The 20,131-nt window shown below is 50.8% G+C and overlaps 1 protein-coding gene across 1 annotated transcript in view; it reads right to left on the bottom strand.

Annotated features, from left to right (window-relative positions):
* Positions 1–5,598: 5,598 nt before the first annotated feature.
* ARRDC1 (arrestin domain containing 1) overlaps positions 5,599–20,131 on the bottom strand; it is a 40,358-nt gene continuing 25,825 nt past the window's right edge. Inside the window, exons 3-8 of the mRNA XM_072985211.2 lie at positions 16,084–16,134; positions 13,030–13,184; positions 11,740–11,922; positions 9,983–10,159; positions 8,969–9,395; positions 5,599–7,644 (exon numbers count right to left, since the gene is read on the bottom strand). Of these exons, the coding sequence (XP_072841312.2) occupies positions 7,580–7,644; positions 8,969–9,395; positions 9,983–10,159; positions 11,740–11,922; positions 13,030–13,184; positions 16,084–16,134 (1,058 nt within the window). The 3' untranslated portion in view covers positions 5,599–7,579. The remainder of the gene's footprint in view (positions 7,645–8,968; positions 9,396–9,982; positions 10,160–11,739; positions 11,923–13,029; positions 13,185–16,083; positions 16,135–20,131) is intronic.

Raw genomic sequence — 20,131 nt, 5'->3', positions numbered from 1 at the left:
TTATTCTATTTATTCTATTTGTACCCGGCCTATCTGGTCAATACGACCACTCTAGGGCGGCTAGACTGGATGGCTCATTAATGGTTTATTTCTAGCAAATACAGATCAAAGAAAACGAACAAATTTGACCAATCTTTTGGGACAGTGCTGATGAGCCACCCATTTCATAAAACAGCTGTTATACGAATAATTAATATCACCCTAGAAATGCTTGAAGAGAAGAAATAAAATAAAGATTTCTTTACTAATAATTAAATTCAGGGGGGAAAAAAAACATTGCCAATGTTCATATCGCTCTGAAGCTGGACTGACAACCCCAAACCAAGAATTCATCAAGACAGAGCCGGAGCAATTTCAATTGTATTTATCCGAAGAACAGTTTGTGGGTGAATGACAATTCTCTTCCTCTGCAAACAACGCTTTGGACGGAACCTCATTGTTAATTAACTAATAATTAAATCTATTAATCGGGACATAAGGACATCGCTTTTCCATTCTCCCCCCACTTGCCTCCAGTCAGAGGAACAGAGTTATTTCACCAACTGTTCTTCCTTCAGGCTGGTGATCTTTCTCTTCCGGAGGCGCACGGCGAAAATAAATGTGGGGCATCATGCTTGCCAAGCGATGGGAGTTTCCTGGATGTTTGTTCATCTGTTGCAACTAAAAAACTAAAAACTTGGAGACCTGTGATACCTGGAAGACTGAAGAGTGGGTGGAGCGAGCAGATCCAACGAAGTTGAATGTGTGGGGCCATAAGGAGTGACTCCCACTGGAGCAGACCCATGGAATCAATGGCCCCGATCCATTTGGTCTTTTCGGCAGAGTAGACCCACTGAATCCACGGGGCGTTTTATATAGGTGTGGAGTTGCCATTTGGTCTACTCTAGTTGTGGCTACCATCAATGGAGATGTTGTTTCAACATATCTACGCGTTGCCTGAAGTCCAGGAGTAAGTCCTCACTGGAGCAGGCCCATGGAATCAGTGGAACGTACAGAGGAGGTGACTCACCAATCCCCATTGATTCAATGGGCCTACTCTAGTGCAATTTACTAGGCTGAGCAACAGAATTTCAGCCAACGTCTTAAACTCCAGGAGAGATGAGATTTAGTTACATTTTTTTCCTCCCATCTGTCTTCTGACAGCAACAGACACGCCGCGTATCTCCCTTTCCCCAACAGGGTTATTGTGAGGGAGCTCAGTCCCACCTACTTCACAACAGCCTTGTGAGGTAGGTCAGACTGACAGCAGGGACTGGTTGAAGTCAGTTTTAATAGACAACTGGTTCAAAAAAAGGGGGGGGGGAAGCATCCTTGGACAGCTCTCCAGGCAGAAGATACTTCCCAGCAGAGGACCGCTATTTCCAAAACGAGACGCATGTTCTGTCAGTCCTCTTCCCCCATACTGCACCCCATGAAAAGCTGAAAGGCAGTTGAAGAGGGTCCTTGTTTATAAGCAAAAACGAATGGACAGTTTAGGTAGAGATGGGTAGATCTCCTTTTTTAAAAAAAGCTCAGGATCCCTTAGCCAGGATGGCTTCAGGTCATGGGCGACCAAGAAAAGCAGTCAACAGAAGCCCAGCTGGACAGGACTGCCACCCGTGGCCCCTTATAGCTTTACAGAGCCATGAACAACGACAATGGTTCCTTCTGCAATCAATCAATGTAGGCAACTTTTGGTCCTTGAGATGTTGTCGGACTCCATCTCCCATCAGCCTCGGCCAGCATTACCACGGGGTGAGGCATGCTGGGAGTTGGAATCCAGCAAGATCTGGAACCCCTCGTTTTCCCCACCTGTTCTACACTTTGCCTGCTTTGAATACTTCTAACGAGGTACATCCAGTGCCAGATTAACATCCAAGCTAAGGAAACTGCATCGTTGTTATTGTTACCCTGTTTCCCCAAAAATAAGACCTAACCTGAAAAATAAGCCCTAATAGGATTTTTCAGGAGGCTCGTTATAGAAGCCCTGCCCCCAAAATAAGCCCCAGTGAAGTGAAACCCCCCCCCCTCCGCCATGTTGCAGCAAGCAGAAGAGGATGACAGGACTGTAAAATAAAACATCCCCTGAAAATAAGCCCTAATATGTTTTTTTGGAGCAAAAATTAATATAAGACCCTGTCATTTTGGGGGAAACAACAGTAGTGATTATAATGAGGATTGCAAGGCAGGTGAGATATTTATGGAGTGGTTTCACCAGTTCCACACCCCAAGCAAGTTTCCCTGACTTGGCCAGGGATTTGAACCCAGGCCTCCTGAGTCCCAGCTCATCCCTCGATCCCCTGCAGCACGCATGGGTACACAAGCTTCATCTTCGGCTCTCCAAGCACCGCTCAGCCGGTGGAATACGAAAGGAAGCTCCATTTCAAGTTCTGTAGCATTGCTGGCGATCACGAGGCATGTTTCTCCGCGTAGCTTCTTGGACGCGGCCGAGAGGCAGCCTGGAGTCTTTCCGTGTTTTTCCTCCAGTTCTGGAGAGGCCGGGATTCCAGGAGCGGAGGTGGGGACCACCAACCAGCCTTGGGGACCTTTGGAGAAACAGGAAAGCCAGAGGCAAGGAAGGCCTTGAAGGCTTCCCACCATCAGAATTAGGCCACCACCCGGCCCAACCTTTTGCAGGCGATGGAGAGCAAGGTTCTGCTGCCACCTCGTGGCCACTGGGACTCCTAGCCCGGCCCGGAGCGGCTACCAAAATAAAAGTCTCACCCACAGCGGATCTCAGAGAAGAGGGAATGTGCCCGGGTTCCGCCATGAGGATAGCCGTATAAATCTTGTTCTGACTTTCCGGGTTTCCCAAGGAGGGGAACCGGTCAAGATGGGGCTTGGCCTTCCCTCCTCCTTTCCGCTTCGCTTTCTCCCACGTTGGGATCCTCCTTATAGCCATGGGTCTCAAGGATGCCCTCAAAGCAGTGAAGTTAAGGGTACAGAATGGGACCTTGAACTACAGGACCATGTTGGCGAGTTAGGGAAAATATAACTTTCTTAAGAAATCTGCTTTTATCACCCCCTCGTATTTAGCCAGCACTGTGGCAGAAAGTGAGGAGGAATTAAAGAACCTCTTAATGAGGGTGAAAGAGGAGAGCGCAAAAAATGGTCTGAAACTCAACATCAAAAAAATTAAGATCATGGCCACTGGTCCCATCACCTCCTGGGAAATAGAAGGGGAAGATACAGAGGCAGTGACAGATATTACTTTCTTGGGCTCCATGATCACTGCAGATGGTGACAGCAACCACGAAATTAAAAGACGCCTGCTTCTTGGGAGGAAAGCGATGACAAACCTAGACTGCATCTTAAAGAGCAGAGACATCACCTTGCCAACAAAAGTCCAATTAATCAAAGCTATGGTTTTCCCTGTAGTGATGTACGGAAGCGAGAGCTGGACCATAAAGAAAACTGACGAATGAAGAATTGATGCCTTTGAATTGTGGTGCTGGAGGAGGCTCTTGAGAGTCCCCTGGACTGCAAGGAGAACAAACCTCTCCATTCTGAAGGAAATCAACCCTGAGTGCTCACTGGAAGGACAGATCCTGAAGCTGAGGCTCCAGTCCTTTGGCCATCTCATGAGAAGACAAGACTTCCTGGAAAAGACCCTGATGTTGGGAAAGTGTGAAGGCAAGAGGAGAAGGGGACAACAGAGGACAAGATGGCTGGACAGGGTCATCAAAGTGATGCTGGGGAAGACAGGAGGGCCTGGCATGCTCTTGTCCATGGGGTCACAAAGAGTCGGACACGACAAAACAACTAAACAACATGTCATCTAAATCCATAAAGGGCTTTTACACTAACTAGGCTCAATGCATTTCCTTCTAAGCTTCTGGAGGGAAGATTTCGAGGTTTGCCTACATCAGATTGTCTCTGCCCTTTTAATGTGATAAAGTTGAATCAGTTGGGCATGTTCTCCTTTTCTGTACGTGCTATACGGATCTTCGTATGCAGCTTTTATCACCTATTATATGTAAATCTCCTGGGAGATCAAAGGAGGATTATGTCCAGTTGCTACTCTCTGACAGTACCCCTTATATTATGGGACAAGTGCCCAAATTCTGTGCTGCAGCAATGGTTAATCGTAATCAAATGTTTGGGTAGGTGATTTTAGATGGATAATATGATGTTTTTAATATAACACTCGCTGAGGTTTTATTTATATTAAGGATATATGATGTTATTAACTGGAAAGAAGGGGTTTTATCATGTTTTAATGGAATTTTATTACCCTGTCTGATTCTATGAAACTATAATTATATGTATCTATTTTATATTGATTTGGTTTCAGTGGTCTTTGACCGTAATAAAGTATTCATTCACTCATTCATGTTGGGATCCTCTGCAGGCGCTGCTCAATTCAGACGAAGAGAGCCGTCTCCTGGAGACAAGACTGGTCTTTTGACCCAGGAGTGGGACGGACACCCACAGGAAGGCCACGCTTTATTTCCGCAATCCGCCTATTCTTTCACGAAAGGGCTGGAAGGGTTCGGAAGGGCCGTCTAGTCTGCCGAGGCGAGAAACCCACCGCTCAAGCGCCCGGGGAGGAGGAAGGCCATCCTGCCTGCTTCCAAAGGTGGCCGGTTCAGGAGAGGTCTTGTCACTTTCCCTGGCTTGTCCTTCGCCTCTTCTCGGTCTTGGGCGTGCAGGAAAACGGCTTCCCCTTTCTACTTGTCGCTTTTCTATTCCCCACAGGAGAAGACCTCGTGAGCGCCGCACCGTGGCTGCTCCCACCTCAAGAGGAACACAGAAGAGGCGAAGGATTTGCAGGAAATGGCACATACATAGGCTCATTGATACGCACAGATGCAAAAAACAAGATCTGATGTTGGCCATTATTAAAAGGGAAAGGCAAGCCCTTGGCCCTCCCGGCTCCGTCGGCTGGGCTGTCTTCGAAGGGAGGGGAGAATGGCCTTTCCTTTGGGGCCAGGTGTAGAATCTGGTTGGGATCCCCAAAATCCTGAGTGGAGAGAAAAAAGGGGAATCGACGGCGTTGTGCCTCCACAGGGGATAAGGCTTCCTTTGAATGCCAGCCAGCATCCAGGAACCCCCCCCCAAAAAAAGGGAATACTCTGCAGCTTGTATTACACCTCCTGCGCCCCCTCCCCATGCACCTCAAGCTGGCTTCCCTTCACTCTCTTCCTGGAGTCCAGCCAGATCCAGAACAATACGGAGCCGCCACGAGACAGTTCTCCATGATGCAATAACTGTACTTCCAATTACCTGAACTTGCCACTCAGCACCTGGGGTGAAGCTCGCCTGCAGAGGTCCTGTCGCACCTGTATTTTCGTCCTGCTGGATTGAAGTTTTAATTTCAAGCAGGACGAAAATACAGGGCAGGATCTCTGCAGGCGAACTTTACCCCTGGGGCCGAGTCTGCTGTCCAGGTGCAGTCTACCTGTGGGCTGGCAAGCTCAAGTTTCTTCAAATACTGCACTGTGGAGGGCTGTGTCCTCTCTCAATCTGCAATTTAAATGTTATATATGGTACTTGGTTTTATTTTCCTTGAATTGATTTGTTTTCAATTTTATTTTGTGAATATTTGTGACTCACATCAAAATCTGCTCAGCCGAGTTCTCCATCGGTGTACGCGGAACAGACGCCCGCCAGACGCACTCGGATTTTCTCATAATAATTTATTAAATACATTAAAATTTCAGTTTGGAAATCTCACTGTTGAAACAAAGTTGATCAAAAATAAAAAGACACCAAGACAAGAGAGAGCCCAGCATCCTGTAAAATCAGTCCGTCGTCATCATGTGCCCAGATCCATATTGTTACAGGGGTTGAAGGCATGGATGGTGGGGGGGGAGAGAAGATGCATTCTACAATCCCACAGAAGCTGTGGGTGGCGCTCAGGAAGATGAGAGAGCAGCAAGCTGGGGCCATTTACAGGTGCCATTTTTTTACAGGGTAGGGGGAAAGAGTGTGTGAGTGTCAGGGGAACGCCTGCGCTTCACATTTCAGACTTGAAAAAAGGCGGCTGGATGTGACCCTCAAAGTATGACCCTCGGAGAGGACCTCTGACAGCGCAAAGCCCAGGGACATGAGCTGGGGTAGAAGGAGGAGGGGAACCAAGGAGAGGCCGACCCACCTTCCTCAGCCGGGAACACGCAGCAGATCGGGCGATTTCTTGGGTCTGATAAGCTGCCTCCAACCCCACCTACCTCCCCCCCCCAAAAAAAATCACTTGCAACTTTAAGGATTCTGTTCCCTATTTTACAAAAAGAGGAGTTATCTATTTTACAAAATCTCTCTTCTTCTCTCTCTCTCTTTTTAGAAGTTGTTTCTCTTTTAAAACTGGGGTGGGGGTGGGGGCTTCTCAAGGCCACGGAGGTAGAAATCAGACAAGATTGTCTGTCGAGATTCCAGGCTGTCTGAAGCCATGGATTTCTGAGAGGGGGGGGAAGCGGGGCAGGGGTTGGGGGGCCGAAGGAGCGAGTTCCCGCCCGCAGGATTCAAAATCCTGGCCTCGCGATGCTTTGCCAACTAGTTGAGGGCAGCCACGTGGGGTGGAGATGTGGCAGAGCTTGGAAAAGTTTCTCTCCCCCCCCCCTCCTAGAAGCCTTCCTGGGACAGAGGTGGCCAAGAAGCCCCTCTCCGGCTGGCTTGCGGGTTTTGGAATAAGCAACTTCTCCAAACCACAATAAGGTGCCACGGGATAGAAGGCTGTGGTTGAAAAGGCGTATTTCTACCCCCAGATCGCTTATAGCAGCTGTGAAAAGGCCAGTAAGAATGGCTCAGGTGCACCTTTTTTTGGTATTTTTAGACTATAAATCCCTGCATCGTCAATAGCTAGGCTGCCTTGGAAATCTGGGGAGTTGTCGTCAAAAAACAGAAGCAGACACACTGTCAGCAGCGGTCAACATTAGGATGATCCTATCCCCAATTCGGAAGGAAGGGTCCCCCCCCCCCAGGCACAAAACCAGCTCTCTGGAGGCTAGGTTATAATCTGTGAGCTGGGGAGATGGGAAAGGCCGTCCAGAGCCATCGGGAGGGCCTCCTCACCCTCTGTGTAGACAGCAAGGGCGACTGCCAACACGAGCCGTGTGTTAAACTTCAAGCAGAGGAAAGAAAGGGGGGAAAAATCGCTCTCCCGCAATCGCTCTACCGGTGGAATGCTGCCTGCTGCTCCCCGGCTGTTCCTCAGGGCACCGTTGCTTTATTCCTTCAGCCCCACAGCCGAAGAGGGCAAACCAGCATTAACACACGCTCGGCCATCCTACAGCCGCTAAGGCAGACCTGTTGGCACCCCGGGGGGGGGGCGTTGGCTCCCGTCTGCGAAGCCAGCAGACTCCACGAGGGATGTTGTCGTGGAAGGATAGGTTCACCTCCACTTCTATACATTTTTTTTCCTCTCGCACACACAAACACGCCCAGGCAAAAGACGGCGCAGTCCCATTTCGGGTAAGGCATCACGGTCGCTCGGATCAGCCAAGCAGCAAGGACAGACGCTGCCGGGCAAGGCACCCACAGGGGGGGTCAGCCAGCCAGCCGTTGCCGGAGGGGGTCTCGGGGGCGGCGTACAGGGAGGCCACCCCCTCCTGGCGAGGCTTTGGATGGTCCGTCCTTCCTGACGAGAGTCCCGCTCGTCAGCCTAGTTCCCGTTGCTCAAGCTGGAGGCTGCACTGCTGCAACTTTGCTCATACGATGGGGGCGCCTCTGTTGGGGGGGAAGAAAGAAAACCCAGTTAAAAGTGGACTCCCCCTCCGTCTTGCAGGGCCAGGGAGTGACGCGAATCCACTTCCTCGGAGGAAGGCCTTTTTCTCACTGACTTGTTACTTCAGTTCACAAACAAGGTGGTCTTAACTTTCCTTTGTGGCTTGCGGTGACTGGCACTCCGGTGAAGGGCCAAGAGCCTATCAGGTTAACGTGCAGTCCGTAAAACCTGCTGCGCCTGATGGATGAGGCGCCAGGCCATGTCCTGGTCCGGCCTCTCTTGGCGCAGGACCTCACCAAAGAGCCACAAGCCACGCTAGGCAACACCTTATCCCATCCCCACTACGGTTCTGCGCGTGGTTTGCAAGACCTAAACAGCGACTGGGTGGCACAATGTCCATTCTGACTCCCGGTGACCCTTTTCTGGGGTTTCCGAGGTAGAGAGTCCTCAGAAGTGCATTGATCCTTCCCTCCTCCCGGGGGCGCCCTGGGGTCATCGCTGCGCAGCTTTTGCCCAAGGCCCACCCAGGCCAGAGAGGCTCAGGGGGGAATCGGACTCCCCGCAGCCAGACAACTAGACCACTGAGCTCCCCAGCCAGCCCACGGTTTATGAGAAAACAGAATACATACAAAGGAAGGAGTTCCTCGATTCTCCCTTCAACCCCACACCCCAAGACATGGTCATGACTTCATCTGTAGAAACCTCCAGGTGCCACGTCTGCCATCCACCACCAACACCCCTTTCAGAGCTGGAAACGGGCATTTCTGGCAAGTCTAAACCCAGCCGGCCACCTTCCTCTTCCAGATGTTAAGAGACTACAACTTCCATGACTAAGCATCCTGAAAGCATTCCTTCTCCCCAAAAGGAGAGCCAAGACCCACTGCCATTTCCTCAAGGTAACTGGCGTTGTTCTTCAAACCTACAAGGTCAACGGCTACCTGGCACGTGGGTAGAATTAAAGAGAGAGAGAGAAAAAAATAAACCAAGAGAGAAGGGGATGCAACCTATGGTGGCACTTGCCTTCGGGACAAGCCTTCCCGGATCCCAATCCACTTCTGCGCACATACGTAAGTCCTTCCCTGTGGCACCCTCTCCGACTGCCCCACCTCTTCCTTTTCATCTTCCCCTTAAGTTTGTCAACCTGCTGAACTCTCAACTTCGAGCTCCTCAGCCAGAGCCCTAAACCAGTGAGCGATCCAGCCAGCTCATCCATCTTAGAAGGTCAGAGCTGGAAGGGGCGCGCAATGGTTTCTGGAGTCCAGCCTCTCTCGGTCAAACGGGCTCCCCAGGGAGAGCGTTTCCCTCTGCCATCCGAGAACCGCTTACCGTAGGGGTAGCCCCAGGTGCTGTACTCCGGAGGCAGGATGAGGGTGCTGGCGGTGGGAATGGGCACCACCGCCCCCTCGGCGTAATAGGGGACCGTGGCCCCCGTCGACAGGCAGAGGGTTGGGTGGTTCGGGGAGCCAGTCTGCTCCGAGTCGAGCCGGACCTCCGGGAAGCTCAGGCCGGGCGCGTAACTGAAAGGCGGCTGCTGCTGCTGCTGGGAGTGGCTCTTGGTGGGGATGGAGACGCTGTCCATGGGGTGGGGGAGGTAGCCCCCCGTAGCCTCCTCGTCCTCAGGCGGCGCGCTGGGAACCACCGGTGAGGGGATGTGGGGGACCGACCGGGCTGGGCTCAGCGGGATCCGGTTGACAGGAATGTTGCCGATGTAAATCGGGAGAGCGATGGAGACTTCGGGAGATTTGAGAGAAACCTGAGGGGATGAAAAAGCACAGACCCAACGGGAGGTCATCAGAAGGACTGCGCCAGATCGGGAGCAAAGGACCACCTAATCCTGCCTCCTCCCAGCCCAGGACAGTCCTGCGGGGGCCAGCCGAACAAGGAAACCGCTCAGAGAGCACATAGAACTGCTTCAGGTATTACATCACAACAGTAAAAAAGGAAAGGGAAAGGCTGATTCTGAAGCCATAGAGTCTGTGTTGCTGTCTTAAATACAGCAGGACCTCTGTATCCACGGAATCGGTATCTGTGGCTTCACTTATCTACAATCTGAAAATATTGAAAAATATTAAAAGAAGAAAAAAGAAAGACACGTTTCCACAAAGTAATTACCAAAACTGTCCACTAGAGGGAGCCAGAGACCATGCTATAGACAGAGTTCATTATTATCCACAGGTTTTGGCATTCACAGCAAGGTGGTTTGGAACTGATCTCCCGTGGAAACAGGGAACCTACTGTATCATGGGGAAGGCAGGATCTGGAGATGTTGAAATGGGTCTTTTCAGAGGGTTAGATGTATCGGGAGCCGTTCGCAACCCGTGACAGAACCGTCATGCCTACCTGGATGTAATAATCAATATGGATGAGACTGCAACCCTGGAGGATAGACTGGGGCAGCGCCGGCACCAGGATCTGCTCTTTCCACTCGGCGTGTTTCCAGGCTTTCACAGCTGAGCCCTCCACTTCCGCGATGGTCCTCAAGTCATAAATCCATCGCTTGGATTTGTACGCAACTTTCTGGGAGCAGGAGGGGAGGAAGGAAAAAAAGACAAGAGATTCTGCAATAAGTCCAAACACTAGGATGGCTTAGTAGGGCTGGATGGTGCTCCCCCCCCCAGAGGAAGGGAATGGTACCCCCCACTGCTGGCTGTTGCTGTTGTTACTGTGCTGTTAAGTCACCTCTGACTCATGGCAATTCTACGGATGAGCCCTCTCCCGACATGCCCTGCTCTCAACAGCCCTTGCTTAGCTCTTGCAAACCCAACACTCATGGCTTCTTTTAGGGAGTCAGCCCATCTCATATTGGGCTGTCCTCTTGTGTAGCTATTACATGGAGCCACAATACCTCCTGGGATGCAGCTATTAAGTTCACCGTTATGCGAATGCCATGCATTTGATGGGTCTACTCTAGGTGAGTCTAGCAACTGGATTTAGGCTCCACGATCCACACAAACTTGGTCCCATATCCAAGAAACAGCCTCTTCGCTGCTGGAGTGGTCAACCCCCTGCGATGGGGTGGGCAGCCTAAAGCCCTCTGGATATTATTGGATCAGATAACAAAAAGGTATGGCAGGGAACAGAACAGCCAGAGTCCACTAGCCAACATGTCCAGTAGCCAGGGCAGTTTGGGGGATTTGGGGTGTTGTAGTGTCAAAAATTAAGGTTTCCAAGTTCTGCGTCAGGACTACAACTCCCAAGTGCAGCCCATGTATGATGGTGGGGAGCAGGGATTCCCTTCGGGCCTTCACAAGCATAGCCCATGGCACTTCGACAACACCCGGGAGGTCTCCCCAATTCTAGATCAACCTGCTACAATCCTTCCTGGGAATGGTAGTTCTTCAGGAGGTGCCCAGAAGGCAGCAACACTGACACTCCCAGCAAGCATTATGGCAGGAAATGAGGCTTAGCATGCGATGCAGATTCAAAGGACAAGGCCCGGCGATGGGTGAGCAAAACACAGGTCACTCTAGACGCAGGTCTGTGGACTCGAACTCCCAGGATCTTGCCAAGAGAAGTCTTGGGAAATCCAGGAAGCGGAAGTCCACCTCTACCACCCCCTGCCATGAAGGGCACCTCCGAAATTTGGGAACGGGACGTCCGCTCCAGGTTTTAGACTTCCGGAGCTATCCAGGGTGCTGACCTGATTCTTGAGGTTAGGGCGAGCAGATTGTTCGGAGAGAAACCCAGCCATGGCACGCAGTCCTTTAAGCAGGCCCTCCAAAGTTGGCAGTCAAACCCAGGGTGGATTCCCTGGCCCTGCAACATCCGCGCCTCCCCCACTCGGGAGCCTCGGGATTCCACATCCACCCGTGCAAATGTAAGAGGAGGTGACTAGGAGACCCTTTCAGGTCTGAAAAAACATCCTTCGGCGGAGGGGGGGCATCGGGAGGAAACAGAAGCCCCACATCGGGAGGGGGGATGATAAAAAATGTTTTTGTTGGAAGTCTTTCGAGAAGAATTGCTGGATTGCTCAGAAGTTTGGGCATCGGACTGTGGATCCGAGCCCCCCTTGAGAGGGACTGCACTCCCATGACTCACAGGGTCTCTTCTAGCTCTATGATGATGATGATGACAAAGATGAAAACTTTGCCTGTTACCTGGATGAGGCTCGCGACCACAGTGCCCGTGTCCCGGCCGGATTTGTTCTCGATGTGGGTCTGCAACTGAATCACCTGCCCCACCACGTAGCCCTTGAGGTCCGTCATGGCCGTCAACACCACGTTGCCCGTTTTGACAAGTTTGTAGCTAAACTTCTTGGTGATAGCCGTGGTGTTGGGTTGCTGCCGGAAAGGAAGAGAAAAACGAGGAAAGGAAGTGAGAGATTAGACTTGGGGGGGGTAAGGATGCATCCACCCTGCCTGCCCTTAAATTAGTATTTTTTTAAAAAAATAGAGAGAAGAGCACGGCAATGATTTTTAGATGGTTTTGACTACAACTCCCATCACCCCTTGCTATTGGCCAGGCTGGCTGTGGGTGATGGGGCCCGTCACCTGAAGCTTTTTCAAGGGTTCCAGGTTGCCCTAATCTGGTCACAAAGATTGTGAAGTAGGAGATCTACTGTGGAAACTGTGTTGAATTCAGTCTCCAGGGATCTCAGCCATCCACGAGAAGGCTGTTATGTATATAACAGGCTCCCACGTGCGATACCAGTTCAGCTGCACACGCTCAGAGGGAGGGAAGACGGTGGGCACAGCCACCTCTTCTGCAGGCAGGCCAGCCTCCAGCATCGCCAGACAGAGGGCTCTGACAGGAGAGAGAATCCAGCCCCCAGCCCTGCAAGGCCACGGCTGTCGACTCTTCTGAACCGGAGAGAGAAGGCAGCTTCCGATCTTCTCCGCTCCACCCTACCTACACTCATGCTGGCTGGGAGAGGCTTTGGGGTGGGGGTGAAGGGAAGAAGTAACATTCCCAAAATCTGGCCAAGCCTTCTGTTGTCAAACTGGCTAATACGAACCTGTCTCTTTTAAGAGCAAGAAAAGCCTCTGAATGGCAAGAAATGCCAGGAAACACCTTTCTTTTAGTAACAGATCTTGATGGACTACAAATCCCATCGGCCAGGCCATCACAGCCCATGAGATGGAATGATGAGAGACACAGTCCAGCAACATCTGGAAACAGCGGGGCCCTGGCATTCCGATTTTCCAAGGACACTGAGGTTGTTCTGGACGCTACTCCGAATGTTACCCGAACTGTCCAGATTAAAACCCGGAGCGGAGTCACCAGCGGGCAGAGGTGCACGTCCTCCGCCTTCGGTTACAGACCACAGACCAGGCCACCACGCCACACAGCGTGTCTCGAACTTGATTGGCATCAGGAAAGAGGAGCCCCTCAGTCCCCAGGCGCCGGGGGGGGGCGTCTTGGCCTCCCTCCCTCCCTTCCTTACCTACCTCGATTTCAGGGATGTCGTTCAAATTCAGCGGGCAAAGGACGTAGAAGATCTTGCTGCATTTGTGGTCTTTGGAAAAACGTGGCGTCTCTATCACCGCTTTGACCTGGTGTAAGACCTTCCCGAAAGGACCTTCGAAAGATGTGGGGGCCGAAGCTAGTTTCCCAAAAAAAAAAAAAAAAAAAAAGGACAGGAAGAAAATACGGATAAAAGGAGAGAGGTCAGAGGTAATTTAAAGAAAAGCACACACAAATTTATCATTCTACACACTAGAAACACACACTCACACACAAACCTGGTGGAGTTACTAGAACCTCACCTGCTGTCCTCTAGTCAGTGTGGCTGGGCGGGACCTTTTTGGGCTGGAGTGACTGTCAATCACTAACAGCACTAACCAATAGTTGAATTCCAGGGCAGGGAGACCCGCCTCTCTGCTGTGAGCCCTTTCCCCCCACCCTCTCCTTTAGCCTATTAGGAGTCTGGAGTAGTCCGAAGCCGCCAGTTAGTTGGTTAATTGTTAATTTCCATTAAAATGATGGTGAGTGAAAGTAATACATTTTAATGGAGAAACATTTCATTAAAGTTCAAGCTGGTATTGCTCGAGGGAGGGGTGTGTGTGTGGGGGATTTTGCCCAGACCTAGAGACCCAAAAGGGCTTCTCAGCCCTTGGCCTTCACTCGAGCACGGGTTGATCGCATGCTGTGCCTTTCAGCTTCAGAAAAGCCCAGCAGTAAGAAAGTCCAGCCATTGACAAAAGGTTTGTTTTTTATTTTTTAAACTGTGCCCCAAAACAAGAGGATATAAATACAAGATTACATGATGATGGTGATGATGACGGCCAACTGTTAGATGAAGAGAGAAAGACATGGGCTTTGTGCTTTCACTGCGAGGGAGAGAAAAAATTCTGCCCGCAGGGGGTAAGCATTACGCCGTAAGAGGGGACTTCTTTATGCCCTCCTCTGCCATGATTTTATAATATTTGAGAACATTTAATCAAATAGATTGTAAGTAACTTCTAAAAGGAGTCAAGAATTTGGGTGTTTTTTTAAGACATTAAAAATGTATTTTGAGTCTTGTGTCTCTTAAGTATCAAGTTTAAATTCAAAACTAAAGTATAGAAGATACTATTTTGGTAAATGAGACAGTTATTTGTTTTAGATTAAAAACTGTCTACATACATGAAGTTTTGTGTTAGAAGATTGTAGATTTTGAAAAATGTATGTATATGTATATATATGTGTGTGTGTATGTATACACACACACACACACATATACAAAAAATATATACATATACACACACACACACACACACACACACAAATATATAAAATCTAAATAAAATAGCGATATATGCCTGCAACTTTGAGGTTTTTAATATACAGTACATATTTGCTTGCTAAAAAAAATCATGAAAGAAGATTCATTTCTGAACAATCAACTCCTGGAAGTGATCAAGGGGATATCTAGTGAAAAGAGTTGAGTTTATATTTTAAAAGGGTGCAAAATCTGAGACGACAAATAAATTCCTTGCCAGCTGTGTAAAAAAACACACGTTCACGAGTCTTTCATAGGGAGTCTGCACAAAACTGGAGCCCCGCGAAGGCATTCAGATATTTCCCAGTGGCAGTCTTGTTGCTGCAAGCAGCCATATTTTGTTAGTTGGCTGTTATCTGTTGATGTAAGTAAATGAAACCTTTTTATTCTTTCTTCACCTAATGTCTCAGAGTGAGTTACCGAGACTGTAAGTATGTAAATTAGAGAAAAATGGGTCTAATGATCTGGGGCAGTGGTCCCCAACCTTGGCCTCCAGATGCTCTTGGACTACAACTCCCAGAAGTCATCACTACCACCTCTGCTGGCCAGGATTTTTGGGAGCTGAAGTCCAAGAACATCTGGAGGCCCAAGGCTGGGGACCCCTGATCTGGGGAACTTAAAGCTAATTCTGCTCTGTGAATCCCTGCACTTCTGCTGTGCAGCGAGAGGAATTTAACCAGAAATTCAACACTCTGCAACGAAAATTGTGCCAAAAGCCAGCCCTGCACAAATAAAATATAAAATCTTTTACATGCAATTGAAATGTAGCTTGCAAACAATGACAAGCAACATCCCTCTGATTCCCCCCCCCCCGACTCAGCCAGTTGTGGCACAGCAGCAAGAAAAAAAAATACAGGGCCCTTCCCAGCCATAAAGATAAGAAACCTGCTTTGTTATTTTGAGAAAGGAAAGCAGACAGATTTTTAAAAGGAGGTTCAGCTCTGCATTTTGTAACCAAGTCTGAAGATTTATCACGGCTTAGGTAGCCTTGGATGGAACTAAGAAAATCAGGCAAAATGGATAACTTCTTTTTTTTGGGGGGGGGGATGTGTTTGAAAGATATCAGAATACTTTCCAACACTATTTAGAAGCTGCTCTTTACTTCAGTTACTGCTTATTATTTATACTTCATCTATATATTCCATTGACAAAAAGAAATTCAATTTGTTGGGTTTTTTTCCCATTTTGTCCTTACGATCCTGCGAGGTAGGCTCAGCAGAGCCCGACTCAGACACGCCGTTCCGCCAGGGGCTTCCTCACCCCACAAGGGCCTTTGACCTCCATCCTTCCAGCTTGCTCCTCCAAACAGAAAGGGTTGGGGGCGTGTGAGCCTCTGCTGTCTTGAGAGACTGGGTAAGGCAAAATCCGAACCCAGGACCCCAGGAGTGCCAATAAAGAAGGAAAGGGCGAAAAGGCAAGGCAAGGCTGAATTAAACCTGCTTCCCCACATATGTTCACCCACACTGGACTGTTTTAGCCGTTCAATAATGCTATTTTTCATGGCCATGGCTCCCAGACTTCTGGGAAGTGTTGTTCAGTTTTAAATTCCCTTACGGTAGTTCAGCCTTGATCACTCTCCAAATCCCTTACCAGACTAGATATGTCATGTGCGCGCACACACTTAATCCTGTGTTTTTATTCCCCTGGGCAAGGGGAGAGAAAGGGGTCCCGGCGGTCTACGGCAGCTCCCCTCCCGAAACCGAAGACAAGGAGGCGGACGGCGTATTATTTCCACCCTTACCTGGTAGCAGGAACTGGAAGGAGAAGTTGTGCTCGCCGGCCGTCAGAGTCCCTATAAAAGAGCACAGCCCAAAAAGAGGAGAAGGTGAGTCCCTGCCCACTCGAATGCCAGCCTCTGCCCCGAAAGATCAGCCCCGTTCGGTCCGTGGACAGAAATGTGGTCTGGACTTAAAAACAGGGGGGGAGAAGACACCTAACCATGACGAAGGGGGTTGAGTTACTCGTTGCTCCTGTTTCGAAGCCTCTCGTTCACACGGCCCAGGGGGTTCGTCATGAAAACCGTGGCCGGCTCCCATCGCCTCTTCCGGCCGCATCACTTCTTCAGGGACTTAACGATTACTGTTTTAAATACAGTTAAAACTACGGGGGGGGGTAGGGGGAATACGTCCTCAAAATGATCCCCTCCAAGGCAACAGTTGAAGAATAACACAGAAAACATGGCTCGTTTTGCTAAGAAAGGAGTGAACACATGGGCCACCAAGCCCCAGCTCTGAGTCGTGGCCGCCCTCCCTGGGGTCTTCTGGGTAGAGAGTAACTCGGAGGCGTTTTCCCCTTCCTTTCTTCTCTCAGGGAAACCCTGGGACGGCTGTGCCCTTTGCCCAAGGCCACCCAGGCTGGGTCGCTGGATTCGAACTCCCAACCATACTTAAACCACTGAGCTCTCCAGCCAGCTATATATAATGCTGCAGCATCCAAAGGGTGGCACTCCCCATTCGGCCACGAGGTGGAGAGCGGCAGCCACTTTACGAGGGTCGGTCTCTCCCCCCCCCCGTCGTGGCCCCCTCGTAAGGGGAGGCAAAGGGATAAAGCCAGCCCTGCTCCTCCAAGCACGGCAGGGGAGAGGAGCCACAGAACGGTGGCAGGGAAGCCTTGGAACGGCCGCTCCTAAGATCAGGCCACGTTTTGAGAAAGGCACATGGGCGGGGGGGCAGTGGAGCCAAGAGCCAGAACCCCAAGTCCTGGGGGAGAGTCTGACCCCAACCCGGGAAATTTCCAGGACTGTTCGCTTCCTATTTGGCCAAGAACCCCTTTTTTGGGGGAGGGGAGCAAATCAAGCAAAACCAGAATTGCCATTTCTAAACATAAATGCAACACACGCATAGGCCACGTGCATGTGTGTGTGTGTGTGTCTGCGTGCACACGCGTGCGCAGGAGTCTAAAACCTGAAACCTCTCCATACAGGAAGCACTGCTCCGAAAGGCGCTGCTTTCAGGGAGCCTCGGTGAGGAGGAGGAAGAGGGGAGGGACGGGAGGGGGGCGCGATTCAGTCTCGGCCGGGACTTCCCTCCTTTCCAGAAGCCCGAACAAAGAGCTCAGTGTCCCCATCCCGCCCCCGCCGGGCACAAACGCCGGGTCCCCACCATTCTGCTCCCGGCCAAAAATACCTCTGAGAGAAAGCCTTTGTGGGCAGGCTGGGTTCGGATTCCACCTGTAAGGATCGCTTCCCCCCCACACTCCTTTCTCTCCAAAACACAGGGGGAGGGAGAGCCTTCGGTGGGAAAGACAGGCAGGGCAGAGGGGCTTTTTCAAAAGATTTTTAAAAAATGCCTATCTTTCTCACTTGCCAGGAGATGCAACCAGCTGACCCAACAGCTGATCTTGGCTTGCTTGAAACAAACAAAGGAAAAGGAATTCACCTTCAAAAGTTAAGGGGAATGAAAACAAAAAAGCTCAATGCGGCTGAGTTGTTAAAGAACGGATGCAGAGGCAACGAAACTGAGGATCTATGCAAAGGATGAGCCAGGCCTTTCCAAAACAGTGGCTTTCTGGGGGGGGGGGGGGTGTTGCTGGACTCCAGTCACCACGACTCCCCATCCAGTTATGGGGCGGAGGGAACCACCCCCATCCAGCCCTTTCTACCGGGTCTGCTGTTTGGAAAGTCTTCCCCAACCAACCCGACTCCAATACCCACCATCCCCAGATACCATCTAAGAAACAGACAAGAAACCTGCCTAGAGCGGTGGACTACAAAAACCACCCTCCCAAGCTAACCAGAGTGATGGGAGCTGGAGTCGATCGACCTTTGGAAGGCAACAGGCTTCCCAACCCTCCTGCGTTGTAGGAAATGCGAGCAGGGGGCAAATGGGAGCCGGAGGGGGGCTTCCTCGTCCGAGACGCCACGACCTCTTTCTCTTCTACCCTTCCTTCATGCGCTCTCTGGCTTGACCCCACTTTGCACAGCCCACAACCCACATTTTGCCCCAAATGTTTTGGAGGGGAAAGCAGAGAGCCTCTGCTTGGTTTAATGGGCCCCCTTCCCAAGCCAGGGAAGGCAGGACAGAGTTCAGGCGCCCCGGAGACCTTGCTAATCTTCTGGAACGTCTTATCCTCCTGACTGCAAACGTGCGCCGGGGACAGGCGCGGACTTTGGTCTCGTTTGCCTTCCGAGCCCATTAACCCGAGGCAACCTATTTCACTAGGCGGTTTCCTTCGCCAGCCCTACAGAAATGCAGCCCCAAAGAAGAGTGCTGTGTAACCTGGAGGACTGCCTGATAACGTTTCATTCGCAAAGCACGGGAAAGATGTTCCAAACCCCCTAGGGAGTTGGGTAGCTGCGGGAGAGGTCGCCTGAAGAACCCGCTTCTTCTCTCACTAAGCCTTCTTCCTCTTGCCCCCCCCCCAAATAAAAAAAATACAGGAGAGCCGTGGCCACCGGGGACAACTGGACTGAATCCTCCCCTTGCCCCAATAGTTATTTATTTAAAATATTTTTACCCTACCTTTCTCCTTAAAAAAGACTCATGGCACATTCCACCAATGGTAAACAAAGTTTAAAAACTGAAAACAGCAAGTGTACGGACATTAAAAAGGTCCGGACAAATGTCTCGCTCTATGGACAGGGTGGGAGTCGAATACCAGGTTTTCTGTGGCCTTGAAAGCCAGCCGGCCAGTTCCTTGCCCCAGGGCGGGTCCCTGTCCCTCTGGTCCTACCACTCCACGACCCCTGAACAATGGGCGTGAGAAGCATCCAGTGATCTGATTTCACTGCGGAAGAGAGGATCAACCCTGCTCTTAAGAACTGAGTTGCCTCCAGGGGTCGGGGGGTCAGGACTTTTCTCCCCCCCCCCATCCAGGGCAAGGGCATAACCGGACTCAGGGCTCACCAAGAACCTTCCACCAAACCAGGACTGTGATCTCATCCTCACCGCCTGAAAACTTCCCTTTCCTCTTGGGATCTGGAGGTTTTTCTTGGGAAAAGTGTACCCTCGACGCCTCTTGACACGCACAGAGTCTGGGACGAGCAATAAAGAGCTCTCAACTTTCTCCAACAAAGCCTGCTCTTTGTTGGTAGACGTGGACGGATCGAAACACCTGCTCTTCTTCCCCCCCCCACAAAAAGCCACATTCCCCCTTCTTTGCAGTGTGGGTTCGGCTGTGGGGGATTTCGCGAGGAGCACCACGACGTCCACGTATCACTCCTGCCTAAAGCTGTGATGATGGTCGTGGGCAGAGGGCTCCCAAAATTAAGCGAAGGGCTTCAGGAGATCCGGCCAAGGGCTTCTTGCTCTTTCCCAGCTTGCACGTTTTGCCGAAATGTATAGAAATCCTTGCAGAAAAGTCTCCACCAGGGGTGGGATTTTTGCATTATTTTTAAACTACAAACCCCACAGTTCTCCATACTGGGAGTTGTACCTGAACGACGGACATCTCACAGTCCCTTCAATGTGGCTCGCCTGGGGGGGGGGGAGGCCAAAACGGGAAGGCTCAGCTGGCTAGGCCTAGCTCTGCCCAAGCCGGCCGGGAGCTTCCCTTTGGAACAGGAAGCCAAGGGATGCTAGGCCGAGCGAGTTTCCAGGCTAGGCCGTTCTCTCCGGAGAGCATTTCGTACCTCGCTTGGCGCACAAGCACCGACCAAGGCGAGATTGACGTCTCGACTCTAGAGAACAAGAACAAACAGCACAGTTCCTCTGTGCAAGAGGGCAAGGCCAACGCCTGGAATCAGGAACACAAGCAGGGTTTTGTTCCTCGTCCTGGGGCCTCCGCTCTCCCTGTTCCACTGATGTCACCTCCGTCCACAGTCAGGTGGAGGGATCGCACCTCTCTGGCGG

Source organism: Pogona vitticeps, chromosome ZW-PAR, assembly GCF_051106095.1.
Source record: "Pogona vitticeps strain Pit_001003342236 chromosome ZW-PAR, PviZW2.1, whole genome shotgun sequence".
NCBI classification, from domain to species: Eukaryota; Metazoa; Chordata; class Lepidosauria; order Squamata; family Agamidae; genus Pogona; species Pogona vitticeps.
This window is presented reverse-complemented; position numbering and strand designations above follow the sequence as displayed.